The 18,246-nt window shown below is 33.4% G+C and overlaps 1 protein-coding gene across 6 annotated transcripts in view; it reads right to left on the reverse strand.

Moving 5' to 3' along the window:
• CNKSR2 (connector enhancer of kinase suppressor of Ras 2) overlaps positions 1-18,246 on the reverse strand; it is a 257,886-nt gene that overhangs the window by 108,525 nt on the left and 131,115 nt on the right. For 4 of the 6 annotated variants that reach the window (XM_030843703.2, XM_070044647.1, XM_030843702.2 and 1 more), the window contains exons 9-10: positions 10,643-10,789; positions 290-423 (exon numbers count right to left, since the gene is read on the reverse strand). In XM_030843703.2, coding sequence (XP_030699563.1) covers positions 290-423; positions 10,643-10,789 — 281 coding nt within the window. The remainder of the gene's footprint in view (positions 1-289; positions 424-10,642; positions 10,790-18,246) is intronic. The other 2 variants (XM_030843705.2, XM_030843704.2) reach the window with 1 other exon arrangement.

Consider the following 18,246-nt stretch of genomic DNA (forward strand, 5'->3'; position numbering starts at 1 on the left):
TTACTAAAATAATCCTAGCTGCTATTTTATATTAGTTTCCTATTATGAGATAATGCTTATAAGATATTTAATGTAGAGTGTTTAATACAAATTAGTTATTGTTATTGTTATTGTTATTATTAACTAGAGTACAGTCTCTATAAGGCAATGATTTCCCAGAATGTGCTCAGAATTCTTAACTGAGAAAATATTCAAGGTGTTTCGTGAGAATTTACTTCACAGTTTACGTGCACTTAGGTTAGTTTTTAGCTAGAAGCTACGTAGAACAACATGATGGTTAGTTTTATACCTGGGAATATACGGTTCTGCAGGAGGAGGCGGAATGTAGAGATCCTGGAGGGCGGAACTGTCTCTTTTGGTGGGTGTACTGATGGTGCTGGAAGGCGTGGCAACGCTGCTTGTGGGACTTCTAGGTATAAGAGGCTGGTTAAAATGAAAAAGAAAATACATACGCACACAAACAACACACAAAACAACAACAACAATGACAATAAATAGTTATCATTTTTAAATGATCTATTTCTACAAAGTTTTTGAACTTGGCTGAAATCAAGAAGCATGCTATTTAGCACATGGATATTCCTTTGAGTCTCCAAAAACAAAAAAATTTATCGCTTTAGAGCTTTTCACTTAGTTCCTAACTCACCTTATTGTACGGCATAACTGCGTAAAAGCTATTTATAAGGTAAATCTATCATGCAGTGTTTCATAATGGGGAGATTTATCTCACAGTCAGAAACATATTTAAATTTGCTTTGTTAGAATCCCACTTTTGAAAGAAAGATAATAAAGAGTAACTTCCCAATAAATTAGTTCACTCACATCCTGACTGGTGTACAAGAATGATAATTCATATCGTTTCCCAAAAAAGATACATTACACTCCTAAGTCAGTAGAATGTGACAGATTCTCAAAAAAGTTTACAAAAATGGAGTATGAAAGGCCAATACGAGAGAATATTTTCTAGGAAAATGTACTTTTTTCATAAATATAAACAATACTGTCTTCTCCAAGTCATTTTATGGTACATCTTCAAAAGTATGGTGATTAGTGTGACACAATCATTTCATTTTTCATAGGCACACACATTTACCATTGTTTGAAATAATTTTTAGTTGCATACCTATAGATCTCATTTTCATGCCTGTATTTACGTATTAAATAAGTTTTTTAAAAAATTAAGATTCTCTATATACTGAATTAAGCAATACATCAGGATGCATTAACTTACGAGCACTCCCAATTCTAAACGTCACAGCATTTGGAAATGATATTGTGGTTTGAGAAATTATTCTAAAGTGAAACTAAAATTCACAAATTTTCATGTTTATCTTACAGATCTTACTGCTTAGCTACATATACAATAACATATTAAAAAATAAGAACTTTAATGCAATCGCAAACAAAAATAATGATCACAAAATTAACTGTATCTTCACATGATAAGATGTTGCCATTTCAGCCAGTATGAAAACACTTTTTAGCATATCTATAATAGACCCATAGTTCTATTACTTTAACACGTATTGCTGGACACTCAAAAAATGGCATAGTACAACTATTTTATATTGTGACAATACTTTTGTACAGATAAACAAAATTTGTTCAAAAATCCAAGCATAAATACAATGTACAATGTAGGTCACTGGGGTAGGCTACATAGTTTATGACTCAGTTCATGGTTTTTGACCTTCCTTTTTACACAGCTCACCTTAATAGCTTGAAATCACACATCCTGCCAAAATGACGGTTAAGTTTTAATCTATGTGAAATAGAAATTAAAGAAAGAGAGAGAGAAGGGAAAAATAATTGATAATTTATTTTGGGACTCTACAGTATTCTATCTTATATGATGTAAAAAAATAGTCAGGAAGTTTACATGTTGAGGAATTTTGATATATTTTGAAAGTACACAGTAAAGACTATTATGTTTAACTATGCTGATTTGGAATAGCATCCAGTTAAACTATGCGTGTCTTTTAGAAACAAAAATTTTGGCAATGGGAAATCCTGAAATTTATATAGGTAATCAGGAGTTACCTGTATAGATGAACACCATGAAGCCTGAGGAAATAAAGAATTATATTCTTTCTAAGGATGTATTACATGCCTCTACAACAGACCTTTGAATGATAGGACCTTTTTTTTTTTAACTGGAGTAAAATTGCTTTACAATGTTGTGTTAGTTTCTGTTGTACATTGAAGTGAATCAGCTATATGTATACCTGTATCCCCTCCTTCTTGGGCCTCCCTCCCACTCCCCCTCCATCCCACCCATCTAGGTCGTCACGGAGCACCGAGCTGAGCTCCCTGTACTATACAGCAGGTTCCCACTAGCTACCTATTTTACACATGGTAGTATATTTATGAGGTTTGATAGGACCTTTAGATCAAGTGTGATCTGTGATGTGACTCTGTTTATCATTGTTTCCTCTCTGTCAGGACATCTTGGTATTAAATACAAATGACATTAAAGAACAAGTCTAACCAAAATTTAATCATTATAGAAATGTAAAGAAAACATTCATTACACAGTACATTTCTTGCCAAAACTTTCTGTAACAGATGCACTGTGAGAGAAAAACTTATATTCAGTATGCTTTTAAAATGCTCTAATATGCTCTTATTTTAAAATATCCTAACACTACAAGTGAACTTAAAAACAAGTTCTAAAAACACAAGCATTAAAAAAAATAATCTAACAAATTTTTATTCTCTTTCTTCTTTTCTAGGGTCACTACTTCTATTTTGAAGACTTCTCTCCTTTTATTTTACCACCTGTAGAACTAAAGGTAATTTCTCCTGGTTAGTACCTATCCCTGCCCTCCCCAAACAAAGAGGAAGGAAGGAAGGAAGGAAAAAAGGAAAAAAGGAGAAGTAGTAGTCAATGATTACAAGTATATTTTAAATACCTCTGAAGTGTGAGGTAAGGACCAACAAAATATTTTATTCTGTCTGGACTATTACCAGAATTGTCTGTTTAGGGTACTTGTTCCTTCCCCTTCCAGGAAGTTTAAATATTAGCCTTGTCAACGTCCTTCAAATTGATATTTTCTCTAGGTTTCTATTTTCAACACGGAGTTGCTATTAATGTCCTCAGTTAACACAGTTAGTTAAATTAGCAAAAATGTAGAAGAAAAAGACTCTTAGATAGGCTTAAACAGATAACAGGTTTGATTGTGCCAGCTGGTTCAATTAATTGAAGCGGTTGAAAAAAACAACTTCTTTCAGAGAAAGAAGAAATTAGTCAATCCTGTTGTTTAACTCTTACTGGCTAGTTATTTTATTAACTGGTAAATCACAGAAACCATTTAAACTGGTTTATCATGCAGATATCATCTGGCTAATCAAGTATGCCTGTACTAAGTAAAACACATAGTAAATACTAAATATATTCATTGTATTTTTGTCTACTAATTGTACTATTTTTGTCAAGCTAATCCAAGCTAAAAAGTAAACATTATTCTTGAGAATCTCATCTAAAAAAAGACATTAGGCAATGGAAAAATAAAATATGGTAAAATAGAAGCTTCATGGGAAAATGGAAATAGCTACTTAACCCCAAAGGAAATTTGTGATAATTTAAAATTATAATGTCTTAAAAATGTTCTAACTCTGGACAAGAATTGAAAGGGTACAAAATTAAATGACTAAAAGAATGAAGAAGGCATTAAAGAATATTAGAAAGATAGGCAAAATGTGACTAAATCAAGCACAGAATAAATGATGCTATTAGCTGAAATTATCAGTGAGAAATTCCTAGTTGTAACAAGTGCCATTAAAATTACACCTATTACTGATAACCAACAAGTACGTGAAAATACACAAAAAGTGACAAATACAGCCTCCCTCAAATCAAAAAAGTTCTCAGCATTTAATTCAAAATTTAATAGACATATGCCTTAGTTTCAGAAAAAATACCTAAATATGTAAGTATAATAGTGCAGAAGGATAGTTCTTCCTACGTTGGTAACATTTAGTTTTAATCATTTCTTCATAACATAGTATAAGAAAAGTAGTTACCGTTGTACTATAAAGAATTTCCAATATAAGGGAAAAAAATAGAATTAAAGGGTAATATTTTTTATTTTACCACTTTGCCTTTTGATTCTTTCTCTTAACTGGTAAAATCTGCACAGGAAGAGAATTAAGAGCTTTCATCGCTTATGGATAAAATACAAGGGTATTTTAAGACTGCATCTTCTTACTCAAGTAAGCATGAAGCTTCAGTATAACTCGATCCACTACGGTATGCAATCAAGTATGATATGGATCCATTTTGGATTCTATCCAAGAGGATTTATTTCCTGGAAAGACCTTGCCATAAAACTTATTTTTCATATCTAAATGGTCCTATTGACATAGAGTTTTCCTTCCAGATTCAATGAGGCTCCAACAGGGAGGACATATTTTGCACATATGTTGTTACTCTTCTAAAATAAATCTATGATAGATTTTGGGGGCACTGGCCTGCATCTCTTAAAATATCCAAATCCTAAATAAAATGATCATATGCATCTCTTCAAATATACATTTATAACCTTAGGTCAATTAATGATAACTTACTACTGTGAACAGGACTCAGAAATTCATTAGGTTACGTACACATACATTTTTCATATTGTCCATTTAAACTATATAAATACCTTCAAATTGTATCCCACAATATGGTACGGCACAAATCTTCCTCTGAATCATGAGTGATGACTCACTATAGTGATAATATTCTACTCATCCAGTTTAAACATCATCAGGAGACTGTGATTATTATAAAATAAAATTTTCAGCTTTGGAAAGGGATCACTGAAATCTCACGTTAAATCCTCTGATGGCTCAGGTCTTTTCCTTGTGTCCCCGATTCTAACATCTCTAAGGTAACTGAGCACACCTGGAAGGTATTAATGTACCTCTGAAAACACTATGGTTTTAAAGACTATGAGAAAAGAACGTCTATACCTTAAAAACTACATCTGATATTAAAGGTTTTATTTGAAACAATTTACATTTTAACAACTCTTGGCAAGCATATCTTAATTTAGTTGTCCCTCTATCTGGTAAGTGACCCAGCTTTCACAGAGCTATATAAAGTCTTGAATGAAACCAATGACATAAAGACAGCCCCCATGTTAAAGATTAAAACGGTGCGTTACACATTATGTAGTTATCTCTAAAATTCACTAATGCAAATATCACAAAGAGTTTGCTTTGTCTTCCAGGGGGAAAATACTCATTGAAATATGAATGATTACATCAAGTATAAAACCTGGCCATTTATTTTATTCACTCTTGGGAATAAGCACAGACTCAAATGGATCACAATATCCCATTATTCTAGCACAGAATATTCACACAAGTCCTTATTCAGTTCAAACACGTTTTTATTATAATTCCCAATACAAGTACCAAAATATTGTTTTATGTTAGCAACTCTGAGTCATCTAAACAAATGCTCCAGAGAAAATGTATTCTGGATTTTGGGAGGCAAGAAGTTGCATACAAACTTGTAAATTTCTTGACCATGTAAAGAATGTTAGATCTAATTTGGAAAATTATTGGGCATAATTTTTCCTGGGTAAGCTTTTCTTAAGTAGTAAATTATGTGAAAAGAGCTTAAGCAAGAGAAACACTTGTATTCAAAATTCTCGCACTCAGTTTTTTCACAGCTTTTTCTAGAATCCAAGGTTATAAATACAAAAGATTTGAGTCTTCTTTTTTAAGCATGTAACCTTCCCTTTCCTATCAGACTACAAAGAAAACAAACATTTTTTCCAAGCATATATTTGATCAGGAAGCTGTATCTATATAAGTTAAAAATAGATATATGGGCCTAAAAGTAAGTATGTAGTTACCCAATGTACAACTAATATAGACTTTAGAGTCACACTACAAAATGGCTTTTTCCAATTAATCATCAAAATTTGCACATTGTACTGAAACTACCATTAGTGTATTTATTGCTGTCCACTCTTATTGGCATAGTTGATACTGCAACATTAAAACTGGACTTGCAATTTTTTCAATTTACAGTAAGCATTTTTAGGAAATTAACTAAAGAAATAGGAAGCTAAAGAACAAAGAAACTAAAAATAATTTTTCATCTTAGGTGATTATTTGTAGTCAGTGTTAACATTTTGAAAGCATGTGGTTGAAAAACACAAATGTGATTTAGATCCTTTAATTAATTTGCTTAAACACTGGTGAACAAAAATGTAATGTGACAATTGCTTGCAGCTATTTACTAATTTGAGCATGTAAAACATATAATTGTTTCTGCCTCCCAGTCAGCACATTACATTTTTAGTTAAAACTTATTTTCTTCTCGTGTCATATCTAATATTACTTGTCTTCCTCTTCAAAACATGCTTTTAAAACAAAACTCTCAGAAACATATAAACTTTGCTACCAATGTTTTTTTCAGTCACCCCAACCTATAACTTTGATATTAAAATAAATTTTATTATTGCTTACGTTTTTTATTTTTACAGAATGACTTTAACCATTCATATCTATATGTATTTGAAATGTAACAATCAATTAATGTTCTTCAGTCGTTACACCAGTTGAAAGACAAAATTGACTCCTATAACTATTTGCTTTCCATTTCTTTTTCTGCTCAAATTTATTTAATTTAAATATCCTGTAAAAATGGCATCAAGGTAATGCTAAGCAATAAAATTTAAAGTGAAAAGCACAAAAACCACACAAGAAACTATCACATCGATTTAAGAGACTTATGGATTAGAACAGTTTAGGAGCAATTCTAATGATACAGCTTTATATCATTTTATACTAAAAATGTGTTTAATGAAACCTATATCAGTATATCGAATTCCAGCATTGATTTTAGTGATTATTTTTGAGATGCATTCTCACCAAAAAAAAAGCTGGGCTCCTAAATGTTTTTGAAAATTGTTGATTCCCAGTGATGATTTCAATCAACATTCTTGCCAGTGTCCAGCTAATTCTCCCATACATCTCTTGTAAGAAGAAAATGACACCACCCATGCAAGCTGGTGACCTATGCACACTAAATTTAAAACCACAAACATCAAAAAATATACACTGAGGTCTATCCATAATTCCCCAGGATTTGTGTCATCGAATTGGAAGAACTTGACCATAAGCAATCACCATGCTTACCAAAATCCAGGACATTAGTAGAGGGTGCTACTAAGGACATGTTTTAAAAACAGTTCTCAGAAAGCAAGGAATTGCTAGTTTGCTTTCTTAGAATAAAGATTCTACCTCAGGTAAAACATTACTATATATGAATGGGTGCCGATGACAACAGAATTCAAGTCCAGATTAAATCTGCTTGTAGTATTTGACTAAAGTAGCTTTAAGTCTTTCAGTTCTATTGCAAAATGTCTGAGAAGTCAGGAATTTAACAAAAGAGCTGCCAAATTTCATGAAATGTACTAATGAAATTGCTCTGTGAGCATGAAGTTGAATTGTATGCTTTTGCTTATTTGGCTATAATTCCATGAATGATTTTCAAAAGGAAATCCAAATTAAAATTTATCATTGCAGTTATTAATTAATTATTATTAATTATTAGAAGCTACTATTCGCTCTAGAACTTCCATTAAAACATGTGATATTCCTCAAAAATCTTCTACTTTAGGGTAGATAAGGTTATGTTTTAGTTGTATAGGTACGAATTATTTCCTTATTAGTTTAAAAAATAATTATTCCTTTGTTAGAATGAAGTTGTTCTTTTTTTTAGAGGCATGTATTAGCATCTACCTCCCCATTATACAAACTTTGCCATATTTTATCTGAAAATGCTAAGGCTGGTATTGTATAAGAAAAAGATAAAATAGACATATTGAGGTTAAATAAATGCCACAGATTGCTTCTTTTTGTAAACTCTATTTTAAATAATTCTTAGTAGACTATTGGTATAGCCTATGAAAAAAGGAATAACCTAATGTCCAATTCCTCAGGTTCGGACACTGAAAATTTATATTTAGGTGAGTTAATGGGCATTTTAGCTCCAACGTATTCATACACATACCAGAAGCAGGAATACAGTAAGAATGGTACTTATGTCTGCACAGAGGACTGTTGCTACATTAAGCACTTATGTTTCACATCCCAGGTCCTTTCTTAGCCACTAGGAAAAATATGTGGCCTCAGGCAAAGTCACAAAGAATCCAGAACTGCCTGCAAGACCTTCTCATCCCACTATTTCTTTGATTTTTTCCCCTTCTGGAAGCGAACCCTCAAGTTTTGTCCATCTTTGGTTGTATACATCCTCTAAAAATTCTGACCACATAGTTTCCATTATGCTTCTGGTTTCTTTTTGCATTTTAGCACAAGCCAAAGCCTTAAGATCAAAAACGAACTCTGTAATGGTACAATTTCAGGTCTTCGAAATAGATTCCAGGGAGATTTGGTGCTGGTGGTGTGGTATGTTAGAGTACTTATCTAGTGCCCTTATTCCTAAGACTTTGTTTTACCACCACTTGAAAGTATTTAATCAAAACTAATACTCTTCCTTCTGCTCTGCAAAAAGTCAATTTTCAAAGAAGTTGAAAGCAGGGTCCTCCCCTGCCCTCACTAATAGTATTGTTTATCTATAAGGCGTTGAACTTGGATAATACATTTTAGGTGAACTAAATTCAGTTGAAATAACAAATTTACAAAAACATCAATACATCATAGAAGCACTTATGTCAATGCTGATTTTCTTTTTTTCTGATTTCAGCATTCCGAAAAAGTACATTTACAAATATACTCAGAGTAACTGAATAGGCAATGAGGAATAAATATAAGTAGTGATCTGATGAGGCACATTTCTTGGCATTTAAGAATGAAACTAGAAACAGTGCCTTAAACATCTATTATAATTATAATTAAGGAATGATGTAGAGTAATTTAAAAAATTAAAGTCTTTGTTCTCTAGTTTTGAATACACACACCAAATGTATGTGTAGCAAAAAAAAAATGCAGGTCTTTCAATTATTTCAGCATTTCCTATAAAAGTGATTCTTCACTAGATATTGTCATTACCTTAATTCTCCAGTTTGTGCTTGTGGAAAGGAAACTAAAAGAGGACCAAATCACAAATTTATTTTCTAGAGATATTCCCTCAAATAGAGTTCACGGATCAACAAGAAACTAGTGTCTTTTTGGTGTTCACCATGAAACAGAAGGTACTAGAGAGAAGTTGTTAAATTTAACCACACATATAGAGAAGGAAACCTAATGGCTGAAAGGGGTCTCTTCTTCAGGGTTCCCACCTCTCGGACTCTGAAGAAGGATCTTTGGGGAAGACATGTCAATAGAAAACTACAGAGTGGAACAACAAAGCAACTTATAATGCAGCGAGAAAATAAAATGATGTGATGGGAAGGTCTGATCTGCTAATCTACGAATTAATGAGCCAAACACTGATCTCTCAACTTTAATGATCACCAAAAATCTTTGATAATAAACATACACTGCATTTCAAATGCATTTGGACATATTAATATAGTTTTAAAATATAGTTTTACGTATATTTGAAAAATAGAAAGATTCACATTAAAAGTTTAAAGACCTTAATGTTAGTATATTTTATATGTTTTTATGTTACTTAAGCATAATGCAACTTTGAGGCCAAGAAGTAGGAAAGTTTTAAACAATGAGAAATCATTATAATCTATAAGGCCATTCATATGTAATGAAGAATTTAGGATTTTAGGGAAAAAAATCTAAGAATGGTGTAAGTTACTAATATAGAACAACAATTTACATAGCAGTGATAACAATGGCATTTTCATTTATTGCTTTTCTTTTTAATCTGAACAACAGGCAATGTTCTATTTCAATGGGCAATTTTAATTTTTAAAAATTAACCTTCTATGGAAGGTGATGGTCTTCTATTTTAAAAGTGCAGGTCTTGTGAAGAACAAGAATTTCTTCTATGATATGTTTGAAGATTATAGCCTGACTGAAATGGAAGAAAATGTATTACTTCCTTGTCTTTATCAATCAGAATAATATTTTTATAACTTCCTAGATACCTCTGGTTCTTAATGAATGTAATTTACTGACATCCAGAGTAATTTTGGAGTGACGTTTCACGCTGAAGAAAAATGCAGAAATTCTAAAGCATCAATTTCCCTATTTTTGCCTCCGTACATGGTAGAAAAGAGAAAAATGATCAGTCAGGAAGAATGTAATAGGTACATTTTAATTACTATCAAAAGTTTCTTTACCTACTGTTTATAAACAACTATTTTTTATCTCATGACCTGCTTTTAAAAAATTCTATAAACTATCATCTAGTTTCCTCAAGAATTATATGTGGGTAAAACTTTTAAATAGAAGATTGTATCACAAAGTGAAACCTCTCACTTTCATTTCTATCCACATTTTGGCTTCAAAGAACTTGTGGTTTTGGGGAATTATGCTTTAAATGTTTACAAATTAAGGCAGAGTTCTCTATCATTTGGGTTTTAATTATAGTAACTTTGAGATTTCATCACAATTAAGCCTATTAGGATAAGCTGTGAAGAGATCATTTCATAAACAAATTTTCAAAAGCATACAAGATTAATCCATATGCTGCTGAGATGAGGCACAATAAAGAAGCATTACTGAGATAATCTATGGCTAAAATGATGGTGTATGACTTATGATTAAGCTTCATTACCTGCAGAGCAAGGGGCTTCCATCTCATATTTTTCAGTAAAGCTGGTGCTGAGGTAAGCATGCTCTGAGGTCGCTTTTTCAAAGTTAAGATAACACCACTCGGGTCCTCTCGTAGTGCATTCACCAAATTTTTCAACTGCCACCCCACCTGGTAACCAGCAAAATCATTACAATAAAATTGAGGTACAGTATTCAAAGATTTAATGTTCTCCCCCTTTAATAAGATTAGTAAGAAAAAAAAAGAAAATCACATAATTGGTGTACCATCCTATCAATTTTCAGGAGATATAAACTCAAGAAAGAAATTTTATTTTTGAGTTGATTAACCATGTTATTGCATTTAGAGTCCATACCATTATGAGATAACATAATGGACATTTACCAGTCTAAGCAGAGACTAAAATGGTATCCTACCAATGGAGTAATTTAGAATTTAAAGAAATTATGTCATCATTAATGCTGCACAAGGTCTAGATCCAAGCTTTGTTCACAAGTAACAATTTAAAAATCCGCATGCCTGAAACAAGGATTTGGCAATGTCCTGAGCTTAAGAACTACACCACATGCTTTCTCATCACCATCTTTTAGAGATAAGTGTCCCTAAGTTAGACTGACATTATACTACCAGTAGCTGGTAGTGACACACCAAGGAAACATTCTGAGCGGGGAAGACAGCATCAATAAAATAAACCTTTAACCACGATATAAAGATAGAATAAGAAACGACAAGGTAATGCTACTCTAATGCAGCAGCTATTGGAAATGTGTTCCAAAAGACCCTATAAACTTAAAATATAATGTGCTAAATTTAATGAAGCCATTATTTGAATATCACCTCAAAACATATTGTATAATTAAACAGAAGTACTTGATAAATGTCCTGAAACCTGGCTCTACTGTTATCCATGTTAAATTACTTATCATCCTTTTAAATTTTTGAACACAGAATAATTTTTGTTACTTTGCTTTTAAGACATGCTGGTTATGCAGTTATCTGAAATCCTAGAAGTATGCTTTAAAGAAACACATTAAAAATATCTATTATTCCAAGGTTTAAAAAATACACTTCACATTTAAAAGAGAGAATAACCTTTTATTCCAACACTAATGGATGAGAATTTTCCAGGGTGTTTTATACAAATACATTGGGTCAAAATTTATCCTGGATTGCAAGCAGGACTTAGCAAATGGTCTGAACAGTGATCTAGTTTCTTCCTAGGTACCTAATGAAAGGGAATGGGTGCCTTTGCCTATTATTCATCATGTTTTTGCCTGGAAAATAAGGCTCAAACTGTAAAGAATGAGCACTTGCATCAAAAGAAGCACAGATCCCAGAGACTATGATGAAGAGGTACTCTGGACCACAGCCACTGTAGGATAATGGGAGACTTTAGTTTATATGAGTGACCATTCATTTAAACTATAACCTCTACTATAGCTGAACTGAGTGATGGTGAAGAGAAAGAGTTAGGACAAAAAAGAAGCAAGACATTATAATACTTAAAACCTCAGGGGTCTCAGATATGAATCAAAATGATCATTATGATACTTGCCTACCACGAATAAGAGGCTGCCAGTTTTTTCAAAAATCACATTAATGTGGATCAGCTACAGTAATGGAACTGGTCAAATGTCTCCCATTCTATATAAGTGGAGATTATTATGTCCCCAAAGGTACATTACTTTGATTCTGATTCTTCTGATAGCTACGTAGTATCCCTACAGCCATTTCTATGAGCCAAGCGTCAAAGCAAAGTTAGTTCAAATCCAAGTATTCATTTTGCTCGCCAAAAAAATATGCGAGCAGATTTCTGAGTTCCAGGTTTGGAGGGAGAAAACACAGTGTTTATACAAAGAGTATAACCACTTTTTATCATTTACTTTATTTACTCAAATAATTGCTAACTATACTAAAGCACTCAATATGATGACTGTACCCTTCTTTCAGCCTATCTACTCTTGACAACGAATTACACATTGATTTCTACCCACCAATTTCTTTCCATTTTCTTGTATGACATAATCATTGTGACTAGTTGAAAATTTTAGGGCTAGATGGTGTTTTCCAGTGTAACGTTCAGTGTAATTTGATTCATCCTGGTTTTTCAGTTTCGCTATGCTCTTTTTGAATACACAATTCCAAAACCCAGAATTGTTTCTCCATGAGAAAGTGAAATTGTTTTTTGATGAGAAAGTAATAATTCGGTTACTCTTAAATTTTATAGCTGAATGTTACTTAATGGCAGAAAATTATATAACTCTACTACTTTTTCATCAGCCTTCCCACACTCACTAACATAAGATTAGCAATATCTTTTAAAAAGTGACCCATATGAAGTATTTAACTTTGACTCCCAAATTCTACTTTCACTGCCAAAAGAAAATGATTGGATAAGAGCCCAGAGATAAATGTGCAACATGTGTGTTGCAGTACTGTTCAAACCAATGAAAAACTGTACATTATGTAAATTCCCATTAGCATGGGGTATAAAAATTGTGTAGAAAAAAGTTTAAAAATAGCTAATGTACTTCAATTCTACTTTTGTAAAAAAATTTATATAAATATAGAAAACACAGAAAGCTATACAACACCATTAACAATGGTTACATTAAAGGGGAGTACAGACTACAATATATATTTTCTTCTTTATTCTTTTATTTCCTGAACTTTTGGCAATGAACATGTTATTTTTATAAACAATAAAATCAATAAAATAAATGGACCTAGTGTATGAATAGTAATATTCCAGTCAGAAAATTGTGAATTTTATGAAGTATCTAGTTAGGACTGTTTGTTATGGATGGAAAATTCCCACAAAAAAGAACAAAACCAGAAAGATAACACTATTTAAAACAGTAAAAGGTGGTGATGGGGAAATGACATCTGCTCTGTGCATTATACTTTTATATGATTATCAAAAGAAAAACAAAATTATTATTCAACTGTGCACAGTAAGTCAAGAACTACATTATCTGTTGTTTTTTTTTATTCAATGAACGATTTCAGTAGATACCTCACTTAAGTGTTAACTCAGGTTCATGTGGAAATTATTGAATAGGAATGAAGCTGGCTGAGTAATTCCGAGCCTATGTGTAACATTTTCCTTAATAACAGGTAGGTTTTAGCTATATCAGTCCCATCCCAGTACTTGTATACATATAAACAGCAACCAGACAACATGCCTCTCATGCGAATAATCCTTTTTTCCTTAGTCCTTTCTCAAGCTCCCTGACTTGGATCATTTCTTCATTACTTTCTATCTTTTCTACTGCATATTATTCTTAACAACTGTCCCCATTTATTGGGTTGTACCATGTTCTATTCAAGGGCAAATATGGAATGGTCTTAGAGCTCCAGGAAAAATAATTCTCAGCTCTGGTTCTGTGACACCTTCACATATCTTCGAACATATAATTAAGTGTAATGAACTACTGAAATAAATTTATTTCTCTTTAATTGTTATTAAGATATTTATGGTTGACAGATTATAGGGGGACATGAGTAGATGGTATGATGAAATGAGGCAGGTATACAGGTTACAACTTCAAGAAATTTGGGAGCCCCGTGTTCGGAGCTAAATGTAACAGTACATACACGTCAAAATAGATAAAATATATCAATGCGTGTTAATCATTTTTCAAGATTAGTTTTCCATTTCGTCATTTGAGTTTCTGGCTATGATTTTAAAGTATTAAGTGTGATAGACCTGAATTAAAAGCCATGTGAAGATACAACAGTAATATGAAAAATGATTGTAAAGTATTCTTTACATTGGGTGCAATGAAAGTCTTTCTGTACAAGGAGATACAGGGAGCTTTGAAAGAAGGAAGAAGGGAGGCTAATGGGATCCTAACATAGGAAGGAATTAAATAAGGTACAAAACTTTAAGAGATAATGGGTTTGGGATACATATGAAGAAAAACATTTTAATAATCAAAGACATCCAAAAAGGAATTGGCTGACTTGTGGAAAAGTGAACTCAACACCAAAAGAGACATTTAAATATTCTTGCACAGGCTAAAGGATTAGATTAGACTTCCAAAACCACAATACATTACAACTCTAATACGCAGAATGGGTAGGAAAGTGCAAATAGATGACAACAGATGAGCTTTAGTAAAAGGATGTGGTCCTGGCACATCTCTGATTACTTGTCCTCCATCTTTTCTTCCTCCTTACAACCAATAAATGCAGGTATTTCCTCTAGGCTAAGTGTTCTACCCTTAATATTTCATGCTGTCTTCTTACAATAATTTCTTCTCTTCCCAGAGCTTCCACTAACAACTTGCTGCATGAATCCCAAATCTTTCTAACCATCCCTGCTCCCTATCAAGAACTCGTGACATATTTCCAACAGTTCAGTTCATCCATACTAATAGCTACTGAATAATCAAGCACCAGTAATTCACTAAGCTAGATTCTTCCTACCTATATTACATTCCTTTCACTTATATTTTCATTCTTATGACAGCCCTAGGAAGTAAACAATTAAACCCATTTTACATGTGAAGAAACTGAAGCAAAAAGAGATTAAGTTTTCTTGGCCAAGATTACAAACATAGTAGTAGTGGTAGTTCAAACGAATGCAACACTTTAAAAACCAAACTTAGCTCCCTGTTCTCATTCAACAGCAATAACAAAAAGTTCCCTATCATCCTCTCAAGTTTTGAGTATGGAGTCACCTTTGACAGTTCCCCCTCTTTTTAATCCACATGTATCCTAAAGAATAGATTCTAGCAATTAATACTTCCTCTCACTGCCTTACTTCTGGCTTGGATACCTGACTGTTAGACTTAAAACAGAGTCCTACCGGCTCTTTCTACTCTGATCTTTTGCAGCTCCAAAATACTGCTACAGTACAGAAGTGTTCTTCCCCTCAAAACCTTTGAAAAGCTCTCCAAAGGCCTAACTAAAGAATCAATTCATCAAATAGGTCCTTCGCCAATATGGCCATAGCTGTCTCATATTATTTTTCTTTAATGTGGTTCTGAAACTTCAGAATGTGTTAGAATCTCCTGGAAACCCCAGAGTTTTTGATCCAGTAGGTCTGAGGTGGGGCCCTAGAATTTACATTTTTTTCCCACAAGTTCCCAAATGATGCTGATGCTACAGGTCTGGGAACCACATTTTAAGAACAGCTATACTAGACAACGACTGTCTTGAAGGCAGTGACTTGCTCATGTCTAGAATATTTTAATATGTTTTTAAGATTAGATATTATAACTTATAGAATCACTAAGTATTTATTACGTGCCATGTACTATGGATACAATGGTACTTGCAGTGCAACCTGTGACTCATTAAAAAGCATAATGGGGCTTCCCTGGTGGCGCAGTGGTTGAGAGTCCGCCTGTCAATGCAGGGGACACGGGTTCGTGCCCTGGTCCCAGAAGATCCCACGTGCTGCAGAGCGGCTAGGCCCGTGAGCCATGGCCGCTGAGCCTGCGCGTCCGGAGCCTGTGCTCCGCAACGGGAGAGGCCACAACGGTGAGAGGCCCGCGTATCAAAAAAAAAAAAAGAAAAAAAAAGCATAATGAACAGGCAAGAGATGAGCAGGTCAATGAACATTTACAATAAATTAAGAGAAGTACGTCAATAGAATGGATACAGACAGGGTGAAATGGGAGCCTCCCAAAGGGGCATCTAACCCATTCTTGAGGGTTCAGGGAAGGTTTCCTATTAGTCTAAGCTGAATTTCTTAGGAATTGGACACGTGAAGGTGATCTGGAGGTTGAGGGAGTGAAGAAAGCCGTGAGACAAGGTAAAACCAGTTTGAGCAACTTTCGGTAGTTCAGTATGGGTGGAAGAGTTGGTGAAGTTAGTATTATGTTCCCCTCGAACACTGTGCTTTTCTCCCTAGCTATATCCTTGCAAAAGCGTTCTTCCTTCTATTTGCAATTTTTCTCCCACCTATAAAATCTTACGTATCCATAATGGCACTTATTAAATGCAGTACCATCATAAAGCCTCTTACAGCTAGAACCTTACTTTCCTCATGTGATCTCATGGTACACTGTTTGTATCTCTCCAGTGGCATTTTTTTCATGCACTGCCTCTTATTAAAGTTACCTATTTTTCCTTACCCCCCCTTCATCTACCCTCACAAAACTTTTTGAGGGCTTTTTTTTTTAGGATAAAAACTGAGTCTTATTTGTCTGGATATACCTGCAATCAATGCCTTACAAATGGCAGAGACTTAATCAGTGTTTGTTGATAACTCAACTAGTGAAACGATATGGTGACATGAGAATGTAAATGTTTCAGAGACAATAAAGTGCCTTAAAACTCCAAAGGGAGTTTAGTTTTGTATGTAAAACCAAGATGTAGTTTTAAATTTTTCTCTAAATGTAATATACTTGATACTAAAGCTATAATAGACATTGTTTCCCTCAAATTACCAAATAAACTTTCTTATAAATGAACATTTGAAAAGAAACCAGTATTTATATCCTGGATACTTCAGACCTAAAGTCATAGTGATTTATGACAAGGAATATAACCGTGGATATAGTTGCTATTTGTCATAGAAAGATTCTGCTTTATTATTTTATAAACACTGTTAGGAAAGTTTTCTTTTAGAAAAATATTTTGTAGTGGTTGTACATAGTCCAAGTTTCTCTTTCTCAATATTTTAAGAGAATATTTCATTCACATTAAGTTCATGGATTGGAATGAACTTTAAAAACCCACTTATACATCTTACACAAAATATGCCTTATTATTAAAGATGACGTGCTTTTCACATACGCCGAACTACTAATATTACCTTCCTGATTGTCCAGGTAGCAAAAGTCAGTGTCCCTAAACAATGGCAAGTCTTACTAGTTAAATGTAATCCCCAACCTGGACATTGAAATGCATTTTATATACAACACAAATAGGATTAAAATTGTCCAAGACAGTTTTTAAGGTATCCCAAGAGTTAAAAGCCAGAGGCTCTGCTTTCTTGTAGATGGGGCTTGTAATTGCTTTGATCAGGCTGAAGAGGATACCAGGGGTTCTTGGGTTAACACAACATAAGTGGACAGGTCCTTGGACAATGGGTTGCCCAGATTAGATGCACAAAAGACTTTGGGGTTGGTGCTGAAGAGGTGATACTCTTCCTTTCCTCTTTGTACATAGAGGGAAGAAGTTGTCTCTGACCCCTTTAGGACTTTCTCTAGCCTATCTGATTTTGAAACAATAGCTGGTGAATTATTTGACCAACATATGAAAAGAATCTCTACTCTATGGTCCCAAGTAGGCAAAGTTAAAAAACAAAGGTAAGAATGTAAGCCTATCAATTTAGACCTTTACCTTTGTCACAACTGTATTTGGAGTTACAAGAAAACATCTCTACACATACAAGCAGGAAGATAGGACATTCTTAAAAGATTTTCAAAGTTATTATCCTTCAGAAGACAAAGTAACAGATCCATTCATTAACAATTACACACGCTCCTGTGTATACACTGGCTCTTACTAACAGTTTGTAATGTATAAATGATACCTCTTCACAAAGGAAATTTCAGAGACTTGAAGTGTGCCTATATGAATGTCTGATGATATGTCACACTATACCCAAACGTTCTTCTCTTTTTAAAAGCACTGAAGAGACTTAATCC

This window comes from Globicephala melas, chromosome X (assembly GCF_963455315.2).
Source record: "Globicephala melas chromosome X, mGloMel1.2, whole genome shotgun sequence".
Classification (NCBI taxonomy): Eukaryota; Metazoa; Chordata; class Mammalia; order Artiodactyla; family Delphinidae; genus Globicephala; species Globicephala melas.